Source organism: Gracilinanus agilis, chromosome 6 (assembly GCF_016433145.1).
Source record: "Gracilinanus agilis isolate LMUSP501 chromosome 6, AgileGrace, whole genome shotgun sequence".
Lineage (NCBI taxonomy): Eukaryota > Metazoa > Chordata > Mammalia > Didelphimorphia > Didelphidae > Gracilinanus > Gracilinanus agilis.
The window spans coordinates 180,055,459-180,083,194 of record NC_058135.1 but is presented as its reverse complement, the minus strand read 5'-3'; the positions used below and the strand labels follow the sequence as shown (position 1 = coordinate 180,083,194).

General features: G+C 36.9%; 1 protein-coding gene across 1 annotated transcript in view; it reads right to left on the bottom strand.

Moving 5' to 3' along the window:
- The window catches only part of ARAP2 (ArfGAP with RhoGAP domain, ankyrin repeat and PH domain 2), a 195,566-nt gene extending 186,720 nt beyond the window's left edge, over window positions 1-8,846 (bottom strand). The window contains exon 1 of the mRNA XM_044682425.1: window positions 7,820-8,846. Coding sequence (XP_044538360.1) covers window positions 7,820-8,730 — 911 coding nt within the window. The 5' untranslated portion in view covers window positions 8,731-8,846. The remainder of the gene's footprint in view (window positions 1-7,819) is intronic.
- Between the last annotated feature and the right edge of the window lie 18,890 nt (window positions 8,847-27,736).

The following is a 27,736-nucleotide window of genomic DNA, read 5'->3' as shown; positions in this document are numbered from 1 at the left end:
CAACACTTGATGAGACAGCCATCCACTTGGATATGACTACAATGGTTAAGAACCTTTTTTTTTTCCTTAAAACCAGTCTAAATCTGACTCTTCACAACTTCCAAAAATTATTTCTAGTTCTGACCTTTGGGATTTGAGTAAATCCAATCCATTTTACCCATGTGCACTGTCCTTCCAACATTTCTAGGCTAAATATCCCCAGTTCCTTCAACTAATGCTCACATGCCAAGAAGAAATAGACCCAAAACTGTTCATTATCCTAGCAGTCTTCCTCTGACTACTCTGACCAGAGATGACCACATGGTTCAGTCTGAGGTACCACAGTACAGAAGGGGCATTTGATAAATTGGGTACTGTCACCTTAGTGCTAGCAATAATGCATCTTTCTTAAAGCCACCTAACATCACATTAGTCTGCTTGGCTGTGATTTCACTCTGTTCATTAGTATTGAGCCTGCATTGCACTTAAATCCTCAAAAACATTTCCTGGGCAAATGGCTACCTAACCATGACTTTCTCAATCTTACACTTATGAATTCAATTTTTTTGAACCAGCCTCTAAAGACTTTCTATTTATCCCTGTTTAATTTCATCTTATTAGATTCAGCCATGGAACAACTGTCCCGATCTTTGAGGATCCTGACCCCTATCATCCAGTCTGCTGACTGAACCTTCCAGCTTTGTCTCACAGAAAAATGTGAGAAGTTGGTGAGCTTTTTAACTATTGTGAATTACAACTGATCAGCATTTAACAATACAAATCATTAAGTTCTCCTAGATTTTTCAGGTAGTTCTCAGTTCCTCTCTTCATTGTTCTTTAAGATCTAAAGCCTCTTGTATTTCTTACAAAAAGCCAGCTTTTTAATAATCATGCTAGCCACCTCCTGATCCACTCCCTCATTGGCCTCTTACTTACACCACAACCAGCATCATCATTCCTAACTATCTTGTGCATGAACAGAGAAAAGAAAATTCTTTTGATTATTTTATTCCTGTTATTTCCACCTCAGAAAACAGCAGGGTGGATTCCAGATGTCTTCCATGCCACATTTAAACCTTGAGACCCCTCACCAATGAGTACTGTCTTTCCCTAATGACATCTAGAGAACAGAAAGCCGTGGAACCTGGAGTCCCTTAGCCTCTTGGCGGTTTAGTCCCCTCACCTGAAAATGAGGGGTTTGGATGTGGTGCCTCAAAACTCCTTTCTAGCTCTAATCTATGATCCTATCATCTTAATGGACAGCTTAGAAGCCAGGCCACCTGAGCAGACAAGCAGGGCTCTCTCTTGGGCACTGCACTCCATCCTCTGAGCTGCCCCAGATTCTGCCACTTTCTCTTCCTTCTCAGAGTGATTATCCAGATTATTACTCCCCACTCCTTGCTCCCATAGTGCTCCTGTCCTCTGCATTTCTTGTTTTTTACTCCATGAGATGTTGCCACGTAGTGAGTGGGAGTCATTTCTCGTCTACTCCTCAAGAGAAGGGAAAATATTTCTTTTGCACAATGCTTGGTTTAAAGTTGCTTAATACTGGCAGCCTGGCTACCTCAGTCCACTTTGCTCTCACTCGTAGGAAAACCACTTCCACACTTCAGATTACCCTAGATAGTCAGAACAACACAGGGCAAAGCAGGTGACGCTAATGGTTTCTATGTGCTCCTGTGTTCCTGACACACTTACATAAATGAATGTACCTTAGCTCATTAATAGATTGTCAGTGCTCATGGCATCTCAACAGCCTTAAAATTCAAACACGTAAAAATAGTCCATTTCAAACTGCTTAACAGCACTCTTGATTTAGGAACAGAGAGGAAGCCTCAGAATCTGGAAGATCTGATTTCAAATCCTTCCTCTCTGTCAGGCTGGGGAACTGTGGCCAAGTCATGTAACATCTTAGTGCCCCAGGCTCTAAACCCATCCATTATACATGCAGGCTGCCCGCTAAGCTAAGCTTCCCCACTGGGACTTTCATATGCCAGTGAAATCACAGTTCTAGTCCAAAAAAATAAAGCAAATCCAACAATAGCAGCATTTTTTCCCTGGGTGCTATTTCCCCTCCCCTTTTTGTGATTTGTCAATAAGAAAACCAAATGACTTTCCATGGTAAAATTTCAGCTTTGCACTATTCATAGAATCATGGAGAGTTAAACTAGTTGAAGTATCTGAGATCAGCTATGATCCCTGTCGTGTTATAAAACAAAGAAACAGATTTGGACAGAAAGTTAGTTATTTACTAGATCCATGAGAGAGATGCTATCTCTGAGAATAAATTATGCTCTTAACTAAAAGATCTAGAAATATCTGGATGGCAGATGTAGTTCCTAGAAAGTATTTCTCCTCCCTCCCTTGATGTCCCCGATAATATAGAGATAATGATAATGGACAATATTTAATACCATTTTCCAGCTTTGCCAAGTTTTGCCTATCCATTAGCTCACAAACAGCTCTCTAAAGAAGGTGGTAGCAGTATTGTTGTTATCTTACAGAGAGTAAAACTGAGGGAAAGCACTTTAAAGGATATGGGAAGAAAGATTAAAGTAATTTGTCCAAGGTCGGATACTGGAAAGATTCCAAACTAGGTCCCCTGAATCCAAATCTAGTATTTGTTCTCTTACACAAAAAAATACTTATCCTGATAAGCCCTATAACTATTTAATACCATCCAATTAACACTCCATTCCTGGCCTACTTTACAGCTCTAAATTCACTTCTGGGGCCCCTTTTCAGTTTCTGATAGGTTCAATGAAATTAAGGATAGGTATTGAAGAGATTCCTAAAGGGATGATGAGGCCTGAAAGACTGGGGGAGGTGGGGAATTTGAGAGGACATAAAATATTATAGCAAAAATGATACCTACAGGCTCCACAACCTCCCCCCCCCCAGCTTTATTTACCTAGAATTAAGATTTACAAACCTCTAAGCCTAGAGAGGGCCTATCCCTCATACAGTGCTAACACCATTACCATCCACCTTCCAGTGGTAAGAAAAAAAATTGGGAGGGAGAAATTAGAAACTTTCCCAGTATGAATCTGGGTGAAGTGTGCTCCCTCCCATATATTTTTGACAAAGTTCTAGAAATGCTTGCAATAAAAATAAATTAGGGCATAAATTAAAGAGAGCAGCACATCAGCAAACAGAAAACAAAACGCTCCCTATCCACAAAGAGCAAGATGGTTTACTTAAGGAAAACCCAGGGAATCAAACAAGAAAAAAACAGCTTTCCAGAAGCATGGGAAATACTCAATGGAAAAATTACAAAAAATACATAGATAGGAATACCACAGACCAAGTAGAAATAGATCGATTCTGATGTATAACGGGGTGGAAATCTTCCCCTAGTGATGAGGTCACAAAGTCATGGGAGTAGGTAAGTATCAAAAGAATACAAGTAACTCTTATCTGACCAATGAATGGGGCTTTCTGCTCTGAGAAGCTATTAAGTAGGAACACAGATATTTCTGGCCATACTAATGATATAATAGAAATCCATTTAACTGTAGCTTGAGGGCTGTTGGTAAACTGAAACATTTTGAAATGGAAAGGGAGCCATTACTGCCTCAGTGCTTAAGACTTTGGTTCCCATCTCAACCAGGCATCCACAGATCACATAACCTCTCTAAGCTTCCGATACCTCGGATGGGGAAAATGAGGGATTTATTTCACATAATCTCGAATCTCTTCCAGCCTTATCACTCTATGAAACTCTGATTTCTGTCATTGAGCACTTACTACATGGATATAACCCAATTACATTGCTTACTGGCTGCAACATGCTCTTTATGACTTATAAGAATGAGTAACTTTTCAGAATGAAATGTAATCAAATGTTCTTAGCATTTATCCTAAATTAATGAATATATTCCAACCTTCCTATATTCCAACCTATATTCCAACCCGCAGTAGAGCTACCAACCTTAACAACTGCAGTTTCATTCATATGACTTTAACAAGTTCCTACAAAGGTAGTAGGATATCAGTTTCTTTAGGGTAAGGACTGCCTTACTTTATTTTTGTCCTTCCATAGTGCCAAATACACAGTAGGTGCTTAAAAATATGTTTGATAAATAAAGTACAAAATTTATTTTTTTACTTTAGGCCAAGAAATGAGTTTAAATACAAGCACCTGAAAAAAGAAATAAGGACCAATGAATAAAATTACTTTCCAGGATGAATTAAAATAATACTTCTCATCAAAATATTTTTTGTTGCTGATGCCTAAATTAAATACTTTGAAGACCACCACCCAAGATTTTTCCTTAGTGATCTATGGTAACCTATTAACTCCACTCACACTACAGAAAAATAAATTACGGGCACCACCAAATATAACAGCGCATCTGTCAATAAATACACTCTTCTCTTGTCGTGGATCTATTTCACAATCCAATTTCAAGAGAAAAATCACAAGCTTAGGCAGAGTGAGCCTCAAATATGTCAATAGAGATCTCAATGTCAGTGTCAAATATCTAACTATATATACACATGAATTTAGCAGGCACCCAAAGCCTATTGACTGAGGACAAAAACAATGAGTATTAGGTCAAAAATATGAAATCCAAACTTAAACAATTAAAGTCTCAGCATTATCATGTTCTAGAAATAGATATATACAGGTACTTCCTGGGAATAAAACAATCAGAAAAGTATAAAAATTGCCAGACTTCTGCCATTTGCTTTAGTTTTAAAGTATGATACAGTGGAATGAGCAGTGGCTCTGGTCCCAGAGAACCTGGGTACAGACACTTAGGATTACTGCCACTGTGACTTTGGAAAAGTCATCAAGTGATGCTGAATCTGACTTGCCCCATCTACAAAATGAGAGGGTTGGGTGTGATGGCATCTGAGCATCCTCTCAATGCTAAAGCTATAATTCTAATATTTAAACACATTTGTAGACATACAACGATTTCAATAGAGAACTTTGAGTATAATTTTTTTTAAGTCCTTCCAAATGGTACACAAAGATGCAGATTATTAAAATGGCATTTCTACCAGAAAATAGCATTTCTATTAAAAGTAACACTACCCTAGAAGCTTTTAAATGAGTTCATTGATTATGAGTTAAATTGACTTTTGAACTATTGATTCAAAAACCAAAAGTGGCAATTTTACACTAATCTGTGTGACTTCGGTCATAACCTTAATCACATTAATTTAATTTGAACTTTTATTTTAGCAAATGTCCCCTACAACTTGAGGTAACTGAATAGTAAGTAGTCTAGTATTTCTCATGGTCCTTTGCAGCTATATGTCAAGCTAAAAAGACAATATGTCAATTTGCTAATCTAACTTAGTGTAATGAAACACAAAGTTTATTGACCAGAATTCAGAAGATGTGATTTCTATTTCACATCTGTTATTAGTTGTGACAGAAAGTCACATTTCATCTATCTTTTTGGGTCTCAGTTTTCTCATTTGTTTAAAAAATAAAAATAAAACACAGATTTTGAATAAGTAGTGGGTCAGTTCCCTTTCTAGCTCTATAGTTTTATAACTATAAAAGATTTTCCACTCTTTCTACTATTTTAACTATAAGGAGAAGATGCATTATAGAATGTCTATTTCCATTTCAGTGATTCACACTCTAAATTTACTACAGTTAAGTTATGGTGTATCTTTCTGCATGATATCAGCTTGCAAAAACTTCTTTCCTTTCATGAATAATAAAAAGCACACTCACCAAAAAAAAGCATTTTCTTTTTAAAAGGAAAGGATAATTACTTTATACTTTTAATAATTTGTGGTTCATTAAATGTCTGAAAAATTACATTCATTTTCATTGCCTGTAGTTGCTTCACGCCTATATATTCTTAGAGGCTACATCCGGCATTATACTTCAGGCATTACACTTTCATTTAACATAGGAATCACTGAATCAAAGAATATTAGAAACATAAAGTACCCTAGAGATCATTAATCCAACCTTTTCATTTTATAGGTGCTGAGACCCTAGAGGGTTTAGTAACTTTCCCAAGGTCACACAACAAAACAGGAGCACAGACTCCAAAGGGAAGGCCTAATATCTGAATTATAATTCCAGAGTCTTGGTAAATGGCATTTTGAAAATTAGAAGACCAATCTTAGGCAATTATATTTTTGATTTCCAGAAAATACAAATCTATAAATAAAACATATGTAAGTAAATGTCTAAGATTTTAGAAATTAGTTGATTTCATTATAGCTTTTAAATAGTGTGTCTTTAAAAATCTCCTTTTAAATTTTTTTCAACCCAGATCTGTGGTTTCACCTGTGTAAGCAAGAAAGTCAGATTCCCCTACCAATGTAGAATAGCACTTATTCTGCATTCTGCGGTCTTAGAGCAGGGATTCTTAATCTTTTGAGGAGAGTAAGTTCCCCCTTTGGAAATCTGCTTAATTCTATGACCAAATTCTGAGAATGTTTTTAAATTCATTAAATAAAATATATAAGATTACAAAGGAAATTAATTATATTGAAATATATTTATTAAAATATACATCTATATGATACATAGTTCACATTTAACATTATAGCAAAGCAGCCAAGGAGAATGAACATTAGGTGAACATCAGGTTCAGAGTTTACTTAGATATATTCCTATAAAGAGTTAGTGAGCTCTGATTATACTTGCATTTCAGTGCTCTCTTTCCTGAAGATCCTAATCGCCCAAATGCCAAGACATTTTTTAATGTATAATGCATAACTTGCAACCAGATAACATTTTTTAAATTTCAGTAAAGTTTGCAAAATACAATATAGCCAGTGAAATAAAATATATCTTATTCAAAATCGGCCTCTTTGTTTATAAGGAGTCAAAGACATTTAATATCCCTTGTACTTTTTTGGCAAGGGTACATGTTTAACAAAGTACCATAAAATCAGCTCCACTACAGGCTCCTTTTTCAGGGTACTACAACCTGTCTCTTCATGCCAAAAATGTTTAGTATCTAAAGACTATATCTCCATTTTTCTTTTACTTAAGAGGCCAATTTATGTTCAATTTAAAGGGGAAAAAAATACTTTGCAAGTAAAAATATTATCATGCAGAAATGTGCAAATTTATGACTTTGAAATTCTGAAAAAACTGTCCAATCATAAAAGAGCTGCTCTGATCCCAATTTCTCAGTTGATCTCTTTACCACCTCCTTCCTCCCCAGTGACTATGGATGCCTGGAAATTATATGGAAAGAAATCACTAGCTAAGTAAAATGGGTAGACAGGACAGACCTTGGACCTACAGGATATATTACTTAGACCCTGTGGAAAAATTATAGATTGTTCAGGCTCAATTTGTAAATAATGAAATTATTCTTATTAATGATTATTATGCTAACAACTCACATTTCTATAGTACTCTAAAGTGAATAGAATACTAAGTTCCAACCAACGAGCCTCTTTCTTAACCAGAGTGAAGAAAATCTGGATTCAAGTACCATCTATGACACATACGAACTGTATCAACCCCAGAAAATGAATTAAACTCAGTGTTTTAAGAAATTTTCTAAGATTACAGAAGAGATTCTGAACTGCACCAGAAAAGGAAGTTTCCTCATCTTAGGAGTCCCTCGTCCTATCATCTTCACAATAAAACTCAAAAGTAGGCAGTGCATACCGTATCCTGCCTCATTTTATAGGTTAAAAAAACTTTTAAAAGATGGATGTGATTTGTGCCAATGGAATATTCACTCCAGCTTTCCTTTTATATCACGCTACTTCTGTGTAGTACAACTATGATATCCAAAATAATTATTAATAAATTTTACTCCAAAAAAGTTTTATTTTTTTTAATCTAAAAATAAATAAATAAAACCCCCAAACTTAGTTCGATTATAAAAGTAGTTACCTCCCTGAAATAGCTCCTTTGGATGTCACAGGGATTTCTGGCACAGGTCGGTGTCTTAACATGAAAGATCGTGATGGTCTGGAAACCAATTTACTGCGACTCCTCATCGGTGCTGGGCTTTGGGTGGATGATATATACAAGTCATTGACAATCATCTCTCCTTTAAATTCAAAGAATGGCGATGAGGGGGGCGTAGAGGATAGAATCCCGGGCTTCTTTTCAGAATCTGTTTTGGAACTAGAATAATCCAGGGAGAAAAGAGGTCCCCTCTCTTCATCATGAGACTCCCCGGCACTATCTACGTTCCAACCAACTTTCCCTATTGGTTCTTTTGCCTCTGCGCAATCTACATTCTTTTTTGTAACCAAAGTTGCATTCTCTGCCTTTCCACCGTCAAGGGCGAGATCTTGACAAGCATCCAAATTCTGCAGGGACGCCGCGTCTAGAGGAGAATCACTGTGCTTAGGGGGGGAAGATGTATCCACTGATTCTGTAGGCTGCCTGTTTTCATTACAGACATCACGTCTGCCACAAACTGTGGCAGAAGCCTCCGAAGGCTCGGGGCCGGCGCTCTGAGTCCCACACAAGCTCGAGATGCGTCCCCAGCTCTCTGGACCGGCCAACGAAGATGGGGCATCCTCGAAGGGCTCGGGCTCCTTCTTTCTTTTCTGAACGTTTGCGTACACCACTGGCTCGGGCAGTCTTGAAAGGATCATCTCCAACTGCTTGAGAATCCTCCTTCGGTGGCCGGTGGGCAACACTCCGATTTTCTGTAGGATGCTGTCATTGATCTGGGCGCAGTCCTTCAGCGTGTGGTAGCCCGACTGCTGGAAGCACCCCAGATACTGCTCCAAGTTAATGTTTGTTAACAGCTCTCGGAGGTCGGCATTCACTTCGCTGACGGAGGACATAGTGGTGGCTTCATTCCTAACCCTTGTCTTACGTCTAGGACAGCAAAGGCCGGGGAAAGGGTTTCAGGGCTGGATCTTCCTCCCTGCTTCGGGGCATATTAAGTTCTTTGGGACAGTATTCCTCTCCCCATTCTGGACTCTTGTTTCGACCTGTAAAATAAAGATATATTGTGCTTCACTAGCAAGCGGTGGTTGGTTAATATACAGGGTTTACATAATCAACTTTCTCTGAAGAAAAACAGGATGGTGATTTTCTGATCCAGAAACCTTGTTTTAAGCACATCATTAAAACAGACCCTCAAGATAACCAATCAGGCGCATTAAAATTTTCTATAATCACTATATGCTTTTTCAAATAAGTCTCTTAAAATAGCTAGAAATATATATATATGTATATATATACATAAACATGTATATATATATATATATATATATATAAATATAAAATTGTATCTGGGGTGATATAGAGGTAAATTATAAATTTTTTCTTATTATTTTTTCATTTTAATGTTATTAATTTATTTCAAATTAATTGTATTTGTATAATATAATAAATAAATTTAATTTAAATTATTTTGAAATAGCTGGGTAAATAGGCATTCTCCCAATCTCTATATATAAAATAAATGGGTAAATAAGCATTCTCCCAATCTACGTCCACATCATCCCAAATACAATATGGCAGGAGTCAGCAAGGTATGGCTCTCGAGCCATATCTGGCTCAACCTTCGACCGGCCAGTCCAGGCAGAGCCCCAGGATGTGCCCCAGGGGGCCCTTCAGCCCCCACCCCATATTCCAGCTCCTTTTCTGCCTCCATCCTCCTCCTTCTTCAGGCATTTATGGTTCTCACAGCCAAAAAGGTTGCCAACCTTTGCAATATGGTGCAATGCAGGGATTCTTAACCTGGGGTTCTATGAATTTTTCTGTTTCATTTGTTTTTAATTTAGTAATTGCATTTTTATGTAATTTATTTTCTTTATGATCCTATGTATTTTATCTGATGTATTTTTTTTTAAATTTTATTTTATTTTCCTCTAATGTGACAGCAGTTTACAACATTCTTAAACCATATTTTTATTTCATTTTATTTTATTTTTTTTAACCCTTGTACTTCAGTGTATTGTCTCATAGGTGGAAGATTGGTAAGGGTGGGCAATGGGGGTCAAGTGACTTGCCCAGGGTCACACAGCTGGGAAGTGGCTGAGGCCGGGTTTGAACCTAGGACCTCCTGTCTCTAGGCCTGACTCTCACTCCACTGAGCTACCCAGCTGCCCCTATCTGATGTATTTTAAAACATTCACTCATATATGTTTCACCACACTGCCAAAGAGTCTATGACTCAAAAAAGGTAAGACTATTCCTGTACTTCCCAGATGTTTTCAAGTTATGTACAATTAATTCTTCATGACCCCATTGGGAGTCTTCTCAGCAAAGACACTTAAATGGTACACCATTTCCTCCAGCTGATTTTACTGATGAGGAAAACTAAGGCAAAAAGGCTCACAGTGACTAGACCTGCCCTGGGTCACAGTACTGGTAAGTGTCTTAGGTAAGATTTGAACTCAGGTCTTCCTGATTCCAGGCCCAGCACTCTGTCCACTGTACCATCTCATTGACCCAACACTCCAGACAGCAATCAAACTTGGAAAGTGGGCCCAAGAAAGCTACCTGTGACTTCAGCTAAATCACTTCCCTCACCATGAATCTCAATTTCTTCCACCTTTAAAATAAGGTTGGAATAGACAATGTCTGAAAATCCTCAGCAGCTCTACAAGGCAAAGTAGAGAAAGACTAGCCTGGTTGACTGAAAGACGGGGAGAGTTCTGTGACAGATATAACCTGGGACCACAGGCTAGTCAGTTCACTTCGTGGCACCCCCAAAATATTCTCTATGACGAAGTCACAGGGAAGTTGCTTATCTGCATTGGTAGAAAATTTCCAAGCCAGCTATTTTCAGGTACAAAAGGAAATGAATTAAAAAAAATCCCTGAAAATGAGATCCAATAACATGTTACTATTTCAGCATCATTAAATAACACAAGAATGGAAGGTAGGAGGAGACACCTGGACTCTCCAATTTTAAGAGAAGGAAATGTAGGTCGTATTTTCTTCTATTTCAAAATGAATCCTCCGCTCAAGTCCTATTTGATCACATTACTGTGACTGAGAGGGAGAAGCCTGTCTTTTCAAAGGCAATACCAGAGGCACAAAAACAAGCTCAGAAAGGTAGGTAACAGGAGGCTAGAAAGGTTTCCAGCACATTCCTGGCAAGAGCCTTTCTCCCTCTTATCTGAGGACCGGTCCTGCTAAGTGCAGCAAAGCCTACCACCACAAAGCTGACCTGAAGGGAACGATGGGGGAAAAGGGGGAGCAAAAAAGGGCACAGACCATTTACAGAGTTTGGAGGAAAGCAAGGGCCAACCATGATGAAATCACAGGCCTTCTAAGGTACCAATGTAGAGCAAAACAATAGGGAAAAAATCATCTTGTACAATATTTGATCATCTAAGTCTGGACCTGTAATTTCATTATTACAGATGACTGAGGAAACCTCCTCTATCAATATTCCAAGCCTTATAAAGACAGCCAGAGAGACAGGGAATAATGTGCAAAGTGGAGGTCATTTACAAACAAGGCTGACCACTCGAGACAGTTTCCTCCTTTAAACATGATAAAGTCCTGGAAGAACCCATTTTCAAGCACCCTTGGAAGCTGAAATCCTGGCTATGTGGGTGCCACATCCTGCCATGACATTGCAGAGATATTGCCATCATCGCTTCAGACACTAGCAGAAAATCAAGGATGAGCCTGAAAAACACAGTGAGGTACAGTCCGCATTAGCCAAAGGACCAGAGTGCTGAAATGTAAAAAGGTGAAAAATGAGTACAGTTTCTATCCATTGAAGTACTGAATCACACCAAGAAGGCTAGAGTGTGACTCTGAAAGTGTCATAAAAAGTTATCTTTAAGAGAGTATTACAAAAATGAATAATATAAAAATAGGTTGTGAGTGATAATATATGTATAACCCAGAGAAATTGTTTGTCAGCTCTGGGAGGCAGGGAGGGAAGAGAGAAGAGAGACATGAATCATGTAACCATGGAAAAATTTTTAAATAAATAATTTTTTAAAAACTAAAAAAAAAAAAATTGTCTTTATAAGGTAGGGCTTTCTCCTTGGCACTCCCAGCCCTTATTGCTCTATCCTCATTTAGCCAAGTTCCTTAAAAAAATAGAAAGGTTATCTCAAGTTTACTATGGATCGGAAGCTGGAAATAAACCTGATTATTAAACAATATTCCACAGATGATTAAGCAGAAATTAGGTACCAGATTAGCTTGCAATCTATGAGCATTTATTAAGTGAATCTATCAGGAGTCCTTTTGAGTGTCATCATTAAAATGCACAAGTTTACAAAAGGAATGAAAGAGTCTAATTCAGAGGAAAGTTATACTAATAGAGAGTCAATAGAGAAAACAGAGATTTAAGACACTCACAAAGGACTTCCAGGGTTAAGGGGCTGCAGAGTAAAAGCAGGGCTCTTTACTCCAGTCACTACCAACCACCAGCATACCTCCAAAGGACAAAAAAAAAAAAAATCGAGATGAAAGAAGGTACCCCACAATAGGATGCAGTATCTAAGGTACCTGGGATTTGGGTACTTCCACACTATAAGTGGTGTGGGGGGAATAGCTCCCATCAAAATGCGAGCTGATCAACCTCCCCCAACCCACCCACAGTACCAGAATCAGAGGCTGCCCACCAGAGTTAGAGCGAGCGGGGGCACAAAATCTAGCTCCTTGGCAGTTAACTGGCACCACCAAGCTTGCCCCCGAGAGCAGCAAGACTTGATACCCTAGGAGGATGGAGAGCTCAGACTTTGGGCACAGGAGTGAGGTTGAGAGAGGCAGCGGACAGTGGAAGCAGCTCAGCCCACTGAGACTCCGGAGAACCTCAGGCAGAGGAGCAAGCCTGGGCCAATTTCCAGGCTCTGGGCAGCTGACTAGGACCATGGGGGCTTGAACCTGAAAAAAGCTAGACCAGAGAACCCAGGAGGCTGGGAAGTGAAGACCTTGGAGGCAAGAGTAAGGCCGAGAGTGGCCACAGATAGCAGAGGCCTAGCAGAGAGGGGAAGCCATGAGACTGGCAAAGTAGCCTCAGGCAAAAACTGCTCCTTAGGTCCATACAAAGAGAATCTGCCTGCCTTACTCAGACTTCTGGCTGAGAAAGCATAATGATGACAACCAAGGCCCAAGAAATAACCACCAAAAAAAACAAAAAAAAGCTCTACCATTTGATAACTTTTGCACAGAAAAAACCCAGAATGCAGAGGACAATTAAAGACATCCAAACCTTCGCAAAGAAAAATGAAAATTGGTCACAAGCTCTTGAAGAGTTCAAATCTGAGATCATGAGAAATATGGAAGAGATCTGACAAGAAAAGTGAGAAACAGTTTAAAAATAAAATAAGTTTAAAAGGCAGAATTTCGCAACTGGAAATTGAGGTTCAGAAAGCAAATGAAATGATAAGCAAATTGAAGACCAGAAATAACCAGCTGGAAGCCATGAAGAGCCAGACAGACCAGACAGAAAAGGAAAACCAAAAGATTATAGCTGAAAACCAGTCTTTAAAGGCTAGAATTGGCCAAGCAGAAGCCAATGATCACATGAGACAGCAAGAATTAATAAAGCAAAGTCAAAAGACTGACAAAATAGAAGACATAAAATAACTCAATGAGAAGATAACAGATCAAGAAAACAGGTCTAGAGGAGACAACTTGAGAATTATTGGTCTTCTGGAAAAATCAGAGACAAATAGAAATCTAGATATCATATTACAAGAAATTATCCAAGAAAACTGCCCTAATGTCCTTGAACAAGAGGGCAAAATAGACATTGAAAGAGCCCATAGAACACCCTCTACACTAAATCCTCAGAAGACAACCCCCAGGAATGTAATAGCCAAATTCAAAAGCTTCCAAGTTAGGAGAAAATATTACAAGAAGCGAGAAAGAGACAATTCAGATATCAAGGAAGACCAATCAGGATTACACAAGATCTGGCAGCCTCTATACTACAAGACTGCAAGGCTTGGAACATGATATTCAGAAAGGCAAGAGAATTGGGTCTACAACCAAGCATCACCTACCCATGAAAACTGACTATATACTTCCAGAGGAAAGTATGGGCATTCAACAAGATAGAAGATTTCCAAGTATTTGCACAGAAAAGACCAGGACTAAATGGAAAGTTTGATATCTAACCACAAAAAACAAGAAAAAAATGAAAATATAAATAAGAAAGAGAGAGGAAAGAAAGAAAACTCTTAATATTTAAATTTCCTTCTTCAAGGGCTTCAATAAGATCAAATTATTTGTATTTCTATAAAGAGAAATATTATGTGTAATTCTAAAAAATTGTACTCACTAGGGAGAGTTTGGAGTACTAAATGGTATAAGATGATATGGGGGAGGGGGAAGTGGGGGTGTGGAATAGGAGATGGCACCAAGAGTAACTTGAAGGAATAAGAAAAATAGGATAATCTATACCACACAAAGAGGGCATGGGAAGGGGAGAGGATGAATACTATTATAAGAAGGAGAGGAAGAGAGTGTTAATGGGAAATACTAAAATCTTACTCTCAGAGGAATTAATCTTGAGAGAGAAGAGTAGCTAGATCCATTGGGATATCAAATTCAATCTAACTCTATGGATGAAGTCAGAAGGGATAAACCAAGGGGGGCAGTGGAGTGGGGAGTTCATAAAGGGAGGGAGGGTGGAGGGAATTCATTAGGCCATAAAAAATAATAAGAGGGCAAGGGAGGGGGTGCAAAGGGAAGTAAACCAAGGGAGGCGATGAGGGGGACTGATTTAAAACAAACCACTGGTTTAAAAGGAAATAGCGTAAGAAGAAGGAGTAGAACTAGGAGAATATACCAAAATGTTAGGGAATACACAGCTGATAATTATAACCCTGAATGTGAATGGGATGAACTTGCTCATAACTTGCTCATAAAACAGAAGCAAATAGCAGAGTAGATTAGAAAACAATGCTACCATATATGGTCTACAAGAAACACACATAAGGCAGGTGGACATACACAGGGTTAAGGTCAATGGCTAGAGCAAAATCTTTTGGGCTTCAACTGAGAAAAAGAAGGCAGGAGTGGCAATCATGATTTCTGATAAAGCCAAAGTAAAAATAGATCTGATTAAAAGAGACAGGGAAGGTAATTACATCCTAATAAAAGGCACTATAGATAATGAGGAAATAACAGTACTCAACATGTATGCACCAAATGGTATAGCATCCAAATTTCTAAAGGAGAAACTGGCAGAGAACAAGGAGGAAATGGATAGTAAAACTCTACTAGTGGGAGATCTAAATATCCCTCTATCTCAGGGGCTGGTAATGTATGGCTCTCCAGCCATATCTGGCTCTTTTGAGGGCCAGATATGGCTCTTTCTGTAGGAGCCATAAAGTCAATTTTTTTTCAGGGGCAACATGTTACAGGAGCGCGCACGGTTACAGGAGCGAGCACTGTGAGCACTGTATGGCTCTCACGAAATTACATTTTAAAAAATGTGGAGTTTAGGCTCTCATGGCCAACCCTGCTCTATCAGAAAGAGATAAGAGAGGTGAATGGAATCCTAGGAAAATTAGATTTAATAGATATGTGGAGAAAAATAAATAGGGACAAAAAGGAATATACTTTTTTCAGCTGCACATGGTACATTCACAAAGACTGACCATGTACTAGGGCACAGAAACATGGCAAACAAAAACAAAAGAGCAGAAATAATAAATGTAACCTTTTCAGATCATAATGCAATAAAAATAATACTCAGTAAGGACACATGGACAGGCAAATCAAAAACTAATTGGAAACTAAATAATATGATTCTCCACAATCAGATAGTTAAAGAACAAATCATGGAAACAATAATTTCATTGAAGAGAATGACAATGAATAGACATCCTACCAAAATTCATGGGATGCAGCTAAATCAGGGAGAAATTTATATCATTGAGTGCATGTAATAACAAATTAGAGAGGGCAAAGGTCAATAAACCGGGCATGCAAATCAAAAATCTAGAAATGCAACAAATTAAAAATCCCCAGTTAAAAAATAAATTAGAGATTATAAAAAATCAAAGGAGAAATCAATAAAATCGAAAGTAAAAGAACTATTGAATTAATAAATAAGACTAGAAGCTGGTACTTTGAAAAAAATAAATAAAATTGACAAAGTACTGCTCAATCTAATTTTAAAAAGTTAAGAAAACCAAATTATCAGCATCAAAGATGAAAAGGGAGACCTCACCTCTAATGAAGAGGCAATCATTAAAAACTATTTTTCCCAATTATATGGCAATAAATATAGCAATCTAGGTGATATGGATGAATATTTACAAAAATATTAATTGCCTAGATTAACAGCAAAAGATTTAGAATATTTAAGTGACCCAATATCAGAAAAAGTAATTGAACAAGCCTAAGAAAAAATCCCCAGGACCAGATGGATTCACAAATGAATTCTATCAAACCTTCAAAGAACAACTAATTCCAATACTATACAAACTATTCGACACAATAAGCAAAGGAGTTCTACCAAATTCCATTCATGACACTAATATGGTACTGATCCCAAAGCCAGGTAGATCAAAAACAGAGAAAGAAAACTATAAACCAATCTCCTTAATGAAAATAGATGCAAAAATCTTAAACAGAATACTAGCAAAAAGATGCCAGCAAGTGATCACAAAGGTTATTCATTATGATCAGGTTGGATTTATACCAGGAATGCAAGGATGGTTCAACATTAGAAAAACCATCCACATAATTGACCATATCAACAAGCAAACCAACAAAAACCACATGATTATCTCAATAGATGCTGAAAAGCCTTTGACAAAATACAACACCCATTCCTACTGAAAACACTAGAAAGTTTAGGAATAGAAGGGCCTTTCCTAAAAATAATAAATGGTATATATCTAAAACCATCAACAAAAATCATCTGCAAAGGGGATAAATTAGAAGCATTCCTAATAAGATCAGGGGTGAAACAAGGATGTCCATTGTCACCTCTATTATTTAACATTGTACTGGAAACACTAGCAATAGCAATTAGAGAAGAAAAAGAAATTGAAGATATTAAAATAGGCAATGAGGAGACCAAGCTATTTGCAGATGTCATGATGGTCTATTTAAAAAATCCTAGAAAATCAACTAAAAAGTTAGTGGAAATAATCAACAACTTTAGCAAAGTTGCAGAACACAAAATAAACACACATAATCATTGGCATTTCTATATATCTCCAATACATCACAGCAGGAATATCACCCTAGGCTATATAAAATATGTAGGAAACTATTTGCCAAGACAAACACAGGAATTATATGAACACAACTACGAAACCCTTTCCACACAATTAAAACTAGATCTAAACAATTGGAAAAACATTGAGTGTTCATGGGTAGGACAAGCCAGCATAATAAAAATGACCATCCTACCCAAATTAATTTACCTATTTAGTGCTATACCTATCAAACTACCAAAAACTTTTTTAATGAATTAGAAAAAACTATAACAATATTCATTTGGAAGAACAAAAGACCAAAAATATCAAGGGAAATAATGAAAAAAAAAATATGAAGGAAGGTGACCTACCAGTACCAGATCTTAGACTGTATTATAAAGAAGTAGTTATCAAAACAATATGGAGCTGGTGAAGAGACAGAAGGGAGGATCAGTGGAATAGACTAGGGTAAGCGATCTCAGCAAGACAGTCTTTGATAAATCCAAAGAACCCAGCTTTTGGTACAAAAACCCATTGTTTGACAAAAACTGCTGGGAAAATTGGAAAACAACATGGGAGAGATTGGGCCTAGATCAACATCTCACACCCCATACCAAGATAAACTCAGAATGGGCAAATGACTTCAATATAAAGAAGGAAACTGTAAGTAAATCAGATGAGCACAGAATAGTATACTTGTCAGATCAATGGGAAAAGGAAATATTTTAAAACCAAGCAAGAGTTAGAAAAAAAAATCACAAAATGTAAAATAAATAATTTTGACTATATTAAACTAGAAAGTTTTTGTACAGTCAAAACCAATGCTACCAAAATTAGAAGGGAAGCAACAAATTGGGGGAAAAAAATCTTTATAACAAAAAAATTCAGACAAAGGTCTAATTACTCAAATATACAAGGAGCTAAATCAATTGTACAAAAAATCAAGCCATTCCCCAATTGATAAATGGGCAAGGGACATGAAATAGGCAATTTTCAGATAAAGAAATCAAAACTATCAATAAGCACATGAGAAAGTGTTCTAAATCTCTAATAATTAGAGAAATGCAAATCAAAACAACTCTGAGGTATCACCTCACACCTAGCAGATTGGCTAAAATGAAAGAAGGGGAGAGTAATGAATGCTGGAGGGGATGTGGCAAGATTGGGACATTAATGCATTGCTAGTGAAGTTGTGAACTGATCCAACCATTCTGGATGGCAATTTGGAACTATGCCCAAAGGGCTTTAAAAGACTATCTGCCTTTTGATCCAGCCATAGCACTGCTTGGATTATACCCCAAAATGATAATAAGGAAAAAGACCTATACAAAAATATTTATAGCTGTGCTCTTTGTGGTGGCAAAAAATTGAAAAATGAGAGAATGTCCTTCAATTGGGGAATGGCTGAACAAATTGTGGTATATGTTGGTGATGGAATACTATTGTGCTCAAAGGAATAAAGAACTGGAGGAATTCCATGTGAACTGGAATGACCTCCAGGAATTGAAGCAGAGTGAAAGGAACAGATCCAGGAGAACCTTGTACAGAGACTGATACACTGTGGTACAATCGAACATAACGGACTTCTCTACTAGCAGCAATGCAAGGATCCAGAGCAAGGCTGAGGGACTTAGAAGTAAGAAAACTAGCCACATTCAGAGGAAGAACTATGGGAGGAGAAACACAGAAGAAAAACAACTGCTTGAACATATGGGCTGATGAGGATATTATTAGGGATGTAGACACTAAAGGATAACTCGAGTCTAACTATCAATAATATGGAATTAGGTCATGATCAATGATACATATAAAACCCAGTGGAATTGTGCGTTGGCTAAGGGGGGTTACGGGGATTTGGGGGAGAGGGAAAGAACATGAAATATGTAACTATGGGAAAATATTCAAAATAAAAATTTTTTAAAAAGATACTCACAAAGATCATGCAAGACAGTTCTAGATGACACTTGCCTTCACTCATGTTATCACATACACCTAAAAAAGCCAACCCCACCTTCACTTGAACAAATTACTTCCTATTTATTATTTAAAGTTCAACTCTAATATTACTTTCTCCTTGAAATCTTTCTTGACTCTTAAAGCTCTTATATAATGACATAAAACTGGAAAGACCATCCAAACAGAAATTGTTCTATAGTTATCTGCATTATATTTCCATTTACTAAGAAGTAAAAGGCTTTGCCTTTATCTAACTTTTATATATCCCCAGCACTCAGCACACAGTATTTCATAAATGGGTAGGGACGTGTATGGAGGGAATAAAGATTTTTTCTATTCCTCTCCATCTCTACAGCATTTTGTGTCATTCTTATTGCACTAATCTTATTTAGCTGGAATGAAGATACCAAAAAAAGGCAAAAAGGCATTTCTTGCTCTCAAGGAGTTCATAGTATAATTGGGATAAGGGAGAGAGAAGATACAGAAACAACTACGTACAATCAAGTTATATATTAGAGACATTCCAAATACATTTAGTTACTTATTTGTATTAATTCCCCTTCTTGACTATGAGCTTTTTAAGAGAAGGGCTGTGCCTTCGCTATTATTATTCACAATGTCTAGCATTCAAAAGAATACTAAATACTGAACCATCAAGCCTGAGCCTTGGTCTCCATTGGGTTGATGACCTGGGGATTATCATTTTGATTCTTAGGTATACATTTTCCTTATTCATAAAAAGATGAGGTTGGACTAGACCAATAAATGGTTCCCAACCTGGGGTCCCTAGAGTTCTGAAGGAGATCCTAAATCAAGAAGCCCATAAGCAAAATATTTGCTGTATCAAATGCATACAGATGCTGCAAGAATTAATAAATTACAAATCTATTTTAAAACATTAATATATTCACGAGATTGGGTTTATGTATTTTCTCAACTAATGATACCAATTATATTTAACAAGCATTTATTAAGTTCCTAACAAGTGCTAGGGAATAAGCAAAACACTGGAGATGCACAAACCAAAATGAAACCATACAGCTTCTTTAACATGGCATGAATGCTTCATGAAACTCTGATTTTTAAAACTATCATAAAACTTGGCCACCACTGAAGTAAAAATGACCTTTTAAAGTCCTTTCTGAATCTAACATTTGTTTAACTGAACCACTTCCAAATTAACTATTTAGTTTAGTTACTCTCAAGCCCAGGTACCATGGGAAGCCAGGACATAAAGCATATATCGGGCATATGATTCAACAGAATTAAAAAGCAAGTTTTCCTCGTAGAAGGGAAGTATTAGCTAGATTCTGCAGCAGCTAAGGTATATGAGAGGAATAAATTCCCAAATGTATGTAAGAAGAGTAATCTTCCAAGAAACCTATGAGGCAGCCAGATGGCCAAGGGACTCCTTTTGCCAAGTTCAAATCTGCCCTCAGACCCTTACGAGCTGTTTGGCCCTATGTAATATTATTAATCCAGTTTGCCTCAGTTTCCTCATCTCTAAAATGGACTAGAGAAAAAAATGGCAAACTGCTCTAGTGTTTCTTCCAAGAAAACCCGAAACACAAAGGGGTCACAAAGAGTCAGGCAGAACTGAAATGCCTGAACAACAAACTCCCAAAGCATCATAAACCATATGCTTTTCTTCTTCATCTCCTCGTTCCTCATCAGAAAATGCACAAAAGGAAGACTGGTGGTGGTGACAAGGGAACAAATAAGGTAAAAAATGGAAACAGGAAAGGGCATGGATTACTACAGCTGTAGGAAGACAAGGAAGTAACAGATCCTTTCCATGCCTGCCCCCAGAACCATCTGTAACTCAGCTGATGTTAAAAGGAAGAAGAAGCAGGAGCCACAGATTTAGGACTGGAAGAAGCCTTGTAGTTTAGCAGAGAAAAGCAAAGAAGCAAAAAGGTTTTTAAAAAAAGAAAAAGAGAAAGAAATGTTTAAAAAAGACAAAAGTAAAGGTGACTAAGGGCAGAGCCAAGATGGTGGCTTAGAAGTACAACAAGCTCAATCTCTCTCCAACAATTCTTCCATACCAATATTTATAAAAACAGAAACCCAAACCCAACAAGGAGAGGAAGTCACAGGATTCTCCTGCTGCAAACAACTTGAAAGGTGAGCTCAGAGAGGCTATTTTCATAGGAGAAGAGACAGACAGGCTAGCTGGACACTCTCCCACACTCACCACTTGGAGACCTGCTATCAAACCAGGCTGGCTGTGTGAGTCCCGGGCAGAGGCTGCAGTCCCTTAGGATCACCTCTGAACCACCATACCAAGTCAAGGGCTCTGATGATGGGTCACACCTGGCAGGACACCCTGTGTCCCTGGCCACAGTAAAGAATTTTCCCTAGGGCAGGCATTTACCCAGCAGGTTAACACAACCACTTAAATTCAGTATGCCAGCAAAGGATTGAGAAAAGAGAAGATCTTTTGGGCTGCAATTGAGACAAAAAAGGCAGGAGTAGCAATCATGATCTCAGACAAAGCTAAAGTAAAAATAGATTTGATTAAAAGAGATAATGAAGGTAATTACATATTGATAAAAGGCAGTATAAATAATGAAGAAATAGCAGTACTCAACATTTATGCACCATGTGGTATAGCATCCAGATTCTTAAAAAAGAAACTCCTAGAGCTTAAGGAGGAAATAGATAGCAAAACTATTCTAATGGGGGACCTCAATCTTCCCCTATCAGAACTAGATCAATCAAAACAAAAAATAAATAAAAAAGAAGGGAAGTGAATGTAATGTTAGAAAAATTACAGTTAATATATAGAGAAAAAACTGAATAGGGATAAAAAGGAATACACCACCTTTTCAGCAGCACGTGGTACATATACAAAGGTCAACCATGTACTATGGCATAAAAACATCACAAACATATGTAGGAAAACAGAAATAACAAACGCAAATTTTTCAGATCATAATGTGATAAAAAGCATAATTGATAAGGGCTCATGGAAAGGCAAATTTAAAATTAATTGGAAACTAAATAATCTAATTCTTCAAAACTGGCGAGTCAAAGAACAAATCAATGTTGTTCATCAAATCAAAAATTTGATTTGATTTGACAAATCAAAAAGTGCAGTTTCCTCCACTATAAAATGAGGATGACACTCATGTTGTTCATCCTTTTTGAAGAAGAGCAGTGATGTCACAGGACAATGTGTTGACTTGAGCATGAACTGGATTTAAATGAGACAAGCACACAAAGCCACCAGAGTCCAAGGTCTGGCCACAGCCAAGGATGCAGTGGCTCATGACTGGCATCTGTGATGTCTGACCAAGCTCTAAATGCTCCATGGCACACGCCAGGGTCTTCAGGGAAGAGTAGCACCTCTGGGTCAGGGCTTTTGGTCACAATAGTACCTACCCTCACAGGAATGTTGTGAGGATCAAAGGAGAGCACAATGATAGGTGCTATATAAATATTTCTTTCCATCCCTCTCTTCTCTCACCTCAAATTCTTGGCTTCCTTTAAGACTTATCCCAAGCCTTATCCAACAATGCACTGTTAGTGGAGTTGTGACCCAATCTGACCTTTCTGGAGAACCATTTGGAAATACACCCATAGGACTATAAAACTGCATAACTTCTGACCCAGCACTACAACTACTAAGTCTATATCACAAAGAGAGTGAAGAAAAAAGACCCTATGTGTACAAAAACATCTACAGCAGCTCTTTTTGTGGTGGCAAAGAATTAGAAATTGAGGGGATGCTCCTCATCTGAGGAATGGATGAACAAGTCGTAGTATCTGATTGTGATGGAATACTATTGTACTATAAGAAATGACAAACTGAGAAGACTTAGAATTGATGCAAAGTGAAGTGAGCAGAACCAAAAACACAGTATATGGTAAAAGCAATACTGTAGGATGATCAACTGTAAATGACTTGGCTATTCTGAGCAATACTATGAATCAAGAAAACTATGAAAAAACAATAATGCTATCCTCCCCCAAAGAGAAAACTGTTAAAGACTGTGTATGGACTGAAGTCTTACACTAGAATTTTAACAAAAGGTAACATTTATTAACAGGGGTATGTATGCTTGCTGTCAATAAATGGATCAATGGCTTGCCTCCTTTCATGCCAAAAACATTTTGGTATAGTTAATAATTGGGGCATATTTAATAATTGAGGCTAGCAATGTCCCTTCCCCCTTTTCCTACGGGGCCAAGAAGAGCTCATTGTTAGAATCCAGATACAAGGTTAATGGCCCAGACTTTTGGACAGCAAACCAAATATCCTTGAAGGTTAGCTTGGAAGTTAAAGATATGGGCCCAACTCCCTTTTCACACACTTTCCAAGGCCAGTACAAAGAGCTAGATTTCTAAATTTAACTCATTACATATCAACAGAATTCTGAACTAAACTGAGACAAAGAACCATGACTTAAGCAGTTACAAGGAGAAAAAAAAAGCAGGACAAAAAATCAATGACTTATAATTAGGATCAATAAGAAAATAATACAGGGTCAATTTTAATTTTCTCAGAAGCATAATTTTTCACTTTCTTCTTGCTTTTTTTGTCAGTATAGCTAATAAGGAAATGTTTTGCATGATTTTACAAATATAATCAATATCATATTTCTTGCCTTCTCAATGGGTTAGGGAGGGATATGAGGGAGAGAATTAGGAACTCAAGTTTTTAAATGTATATTAAAAATAAATAATATTTTTTAAAAGGCATCCCAAGTTACACCTTCTGAAGGAAGTATCTCCTCCCCCTTTGCCCTCTACTCATGCCTTCCCTCTGAGATTGCTTTCCATTTATAACTAAAATATACATATACATAATACCCATGCACACATAAGTGTGTGTATATATGTATACACATACCTTATATGTACATTTTTTTACAACTAGGATCCTGTTAGAATGTGACCTTAAAAATGTGTTTTTGCCTTTCTCTGTATTACCAAAACTTATAACAGTGTTTAATAAATGCTTGTTAGCCAACTTACTGAATAGAAAGGCAAAAACAAGAAGGGAAAAAACCACTGATAAATTGAATTTGTATCTATCCCTCAACCAAGCAAGCTTCAATATCAAACCTATATAATCGCATGACTACTGAGTGCCAATAATTCAAGCAGTTCAAAATATATGACTGCCCACAAACTCACTGCAATCATTTGGTTCATTTCAAAATTCTATTAGTACTAACAAGGAAAACAACTGCATCATAAAAAGTGGGAAATATGAAAACTACAAAGAAATTTAAGAATGGTTATATGAAATAAGTAAAGAAAATAGAAGCACAAAGACAATATATCAACTGATGATAACAATAAAATGACAGTGGCAAAAAATGGTCTTAGAAAGTTTTGGGAAAAGAAATTCAAGGCAGAGTAAAGAAATAAAAAGACCAATTTTCTTACTATCTTCTGTAGTTAGTATGCATCTTTTAAAAAAATTTATAGATATATCCACAATCACTTATCACTTCTGCATTGTTTTTCTATTTTCTTTGGTTCTTATTTATGTATCTTAATATGTATACGTTTCAATGTTTAAAAAACTGAAAGTATGTCACATTAAATAATGTTTTGATTGCAAGAAATACATATATAGTCTTTATCCTTTTCTATCTAGGCTATGACCTCTTTTCCCTTTTACTTTTAGAAGCTGAAAGCTACTCTATGAACCAAAGAATATTTATGCAGCAAGAGCTATCTTAGATCCCTTTCTAATTATTTCTGGGTTTTCCCAGAATGTAAACTTATATCTATGACTGTGCCTTCCTATGTTCTTAAATCAAAAGGCTATTATATAAAAATTAAAAGTATACAAGGTCTTCTGACTCACTTTGTGTAACAGAGAACAGTACTTGGCCTGAAATTCAAAGTTTTTCAAGATCTAGCCCCAAGCTACCTTTTAATTCTTATTTCTCAATATTCCCCAATGTTCTTGCTATTCAATCCTCAAGCCCTTGCACCTTTGTGCATGCTGTTCTTTCTGCCTGGAATGTATTCCCATTACTTACCACTGATGTTTATCAACAACCTACCCATCCTTAGAATATTCAGCTGGAAAGTGACACTATCAATGAAAGAAGAGACCAAGTGAGCCAGAAGTGACCTCCCCCTTAAAAACCTCCAGTCATACTTTACACCTCTTGAAAAAGACTGGCTTGACAGCTGAAATCCCCTCAAGAAAAACTAGCAAGAGCCAGAGTATCTAAATCAGTTAACATCACTTTCAGGGAAGTTTGCAAAGCCCTTTGTGAACAGTAAACAAGTAGAAATAACAACCCCATGAGGCAGATTCAATATAGTCTCTATTTATTGATGAGAAAACTGAGGCTTAGAAACATTAAATGATTTTCCCCAAGGTGACACTCATAAGGGTTGAGAGGTAACATTTGAATTCATAACTTCTTGATTCCAAGTTCAGAATTCTGTCAGTCATGCCATGCTATATATTTCAGGGCTTCATCAACCTTAAAGTATCCATCTGGTACAACCCAGTACAACTTTTAGGTAGCTAAGGAATACCAAAACTGATTTGTGGAATCGAGTATTAATAATTGTTGGAATTATAAATATATGATCCACTAAAGCCTGGATTATTTTACGATTTATATTTTATTATTTCCTGTTCCTCTTCACTTCCCTCCTGCCCAATGAATAAAAAAATAAGTAAATCATTAAGCCCTAAAAACAAATATGCATAGACCAACAAAATGAATTCTGACACTGCCTGTATCCCAAATTGTATGTCTCATTCTCCGATCTAAGTCCATCATCTCTCTGGAGAGAGGTTGGCTAAATATATATAGTCCTCTGAAATCATGACATCATTTTTCTTATTGACACTATATGAACTATTCTCCTAGATCTATTCACTTCATTCTGCTTCAGTTCATAGAAGTCAGCCTACTTTCCTCTGAAACTGTCCATTTTGTCATTTTTTATGGCTCCATATCCATCATTTTCATATATTATAATGTGTTTAGTTAGCCATTCCCCAATAGGAAGGCTCCCCACTAGTTTCTGGTTTGGAACTACTAGGAAAAGAGAAGATAAAAATATTTTTGTACAGATGGATTCATTTTCTTTTTCTCTGATCTCTTTAGACTATAGAGACCTAGCAGAAGTATCACTGAATCAAAGAGTATGCAGAGTTCAGTGACTCTGTAGGCATAATCCAAAATGACTTCCAAAATGGTTAAGACAATTACAGTTCCACCAATAGAGCATTAGCCTATATTCCTACAGCCCCTCCAACATTTATTTTCTTCTTTTGTCATTTTTGTCAATTCAATATATATGAAGGGGAACCTCAAGATTTGCTTCAATTTCAATCAATGAATAAATATCCATTAAGAGCCTACTATATATCAGGCATTGTGTTTAGCTCTGGGGTTACAAAAAGATACAAAAGACTATCTCTGACCTCTAGGAGCTTACACTCTAACAGCAGAGACAACATGCACACAAATGCATACAAAGAAAGCTATATACAGAATAAGTAGAAAATAATTAACCAAAAAATTTTATTTTAAAAAATCAGATTTAAAAAAGGTTGAAGAAGCCTCTATTTGTAGAAGACTTCCAGTCTAATTACTTATGATATGAAGAATTATATCACTTGGCTGTTAATAGCTTGAATCTCTTTCTCTGAAAATTACTTACATGTATCCTTTGACCTTTTATTTATTGGATAATAGCTCTTAATCTTAGAAATTTGCACTAGCTCCTTTATATGTTGGCTATGAGACCTTTATCAGAGAAATTTGATAGAGATTATTTTGCCCAGTTTACCTTTTCCCTTCTAATGTGAACTCTATAAGTTAAATTTGTGCAAAAACTACAAAAAAAGTTTTTTATCATTGAAACTGTCCATCTGTCTTCTGGGATCTTCTCCATCTCTTGCTTTCATTGTGAACTTTTGGAGAGCAATTACAAAATCCATTAATGTCTGCATCAATGCAAACTTCTTGATAGTTGTTCTTTAATCTAGAGCAAATTTTTATCAAGAATATTAGGTATTTCAACAGTTACTTTAAATATATTATGGCTCTAGTAAGGATCTAAGATATGTGTTAAACAATTATATTGAGAAATCTATAAACAGTGCCTTGAAATTTATATATGACATGGGAATTTAGAGAGAGATCATTTCTGTATGGGTAACAGAAGACTTCATGAAGAAAGTTATTTGGGGCCTTAGGATTAAAGGATGGATAGGGTTAAGAAGAAAATAAGAAGAGAATCTATATATAGTCCAAACCTTTAATTTAGAGATAAAGAAACAGGGAACCACAAAGGTTAAATAAGTTGCACTAAATCATAAGGCTAGTTAACAACAAAGCTTGGGCTAGAAAAGAGGTCAAGAAAAAAGAAAGAACATTCCAGAAAAAGGAAGCAAATGAGTGAGAGGTAGCAAAATGGGAGGTACAACTAGGGAATATCAACAAGGGTGGTTTGACTGAAGTAGAGAGTATCAATGGGGTTCAAACGACAAAGGTAGAGTGATTGTGATTGATCTCAAATATAACTACCAGAGCCACATTTGAATTTATCAATAAATACTGAGTGGCCATTTAAAACAGTTTAGCAGGATTGTGGAATAAACAAACCAGTGCCTAACACAGTACCTGCCATGCTTGCTGAATGTGGAAGATCAATCTAGCAGCAATGCTGACAAGAATAGGGAGAAAGCCATATGGTGCAACAATTATAGCACTCCAGGATGAAAGGATAGGCTCATCATCTGGTGCAATGG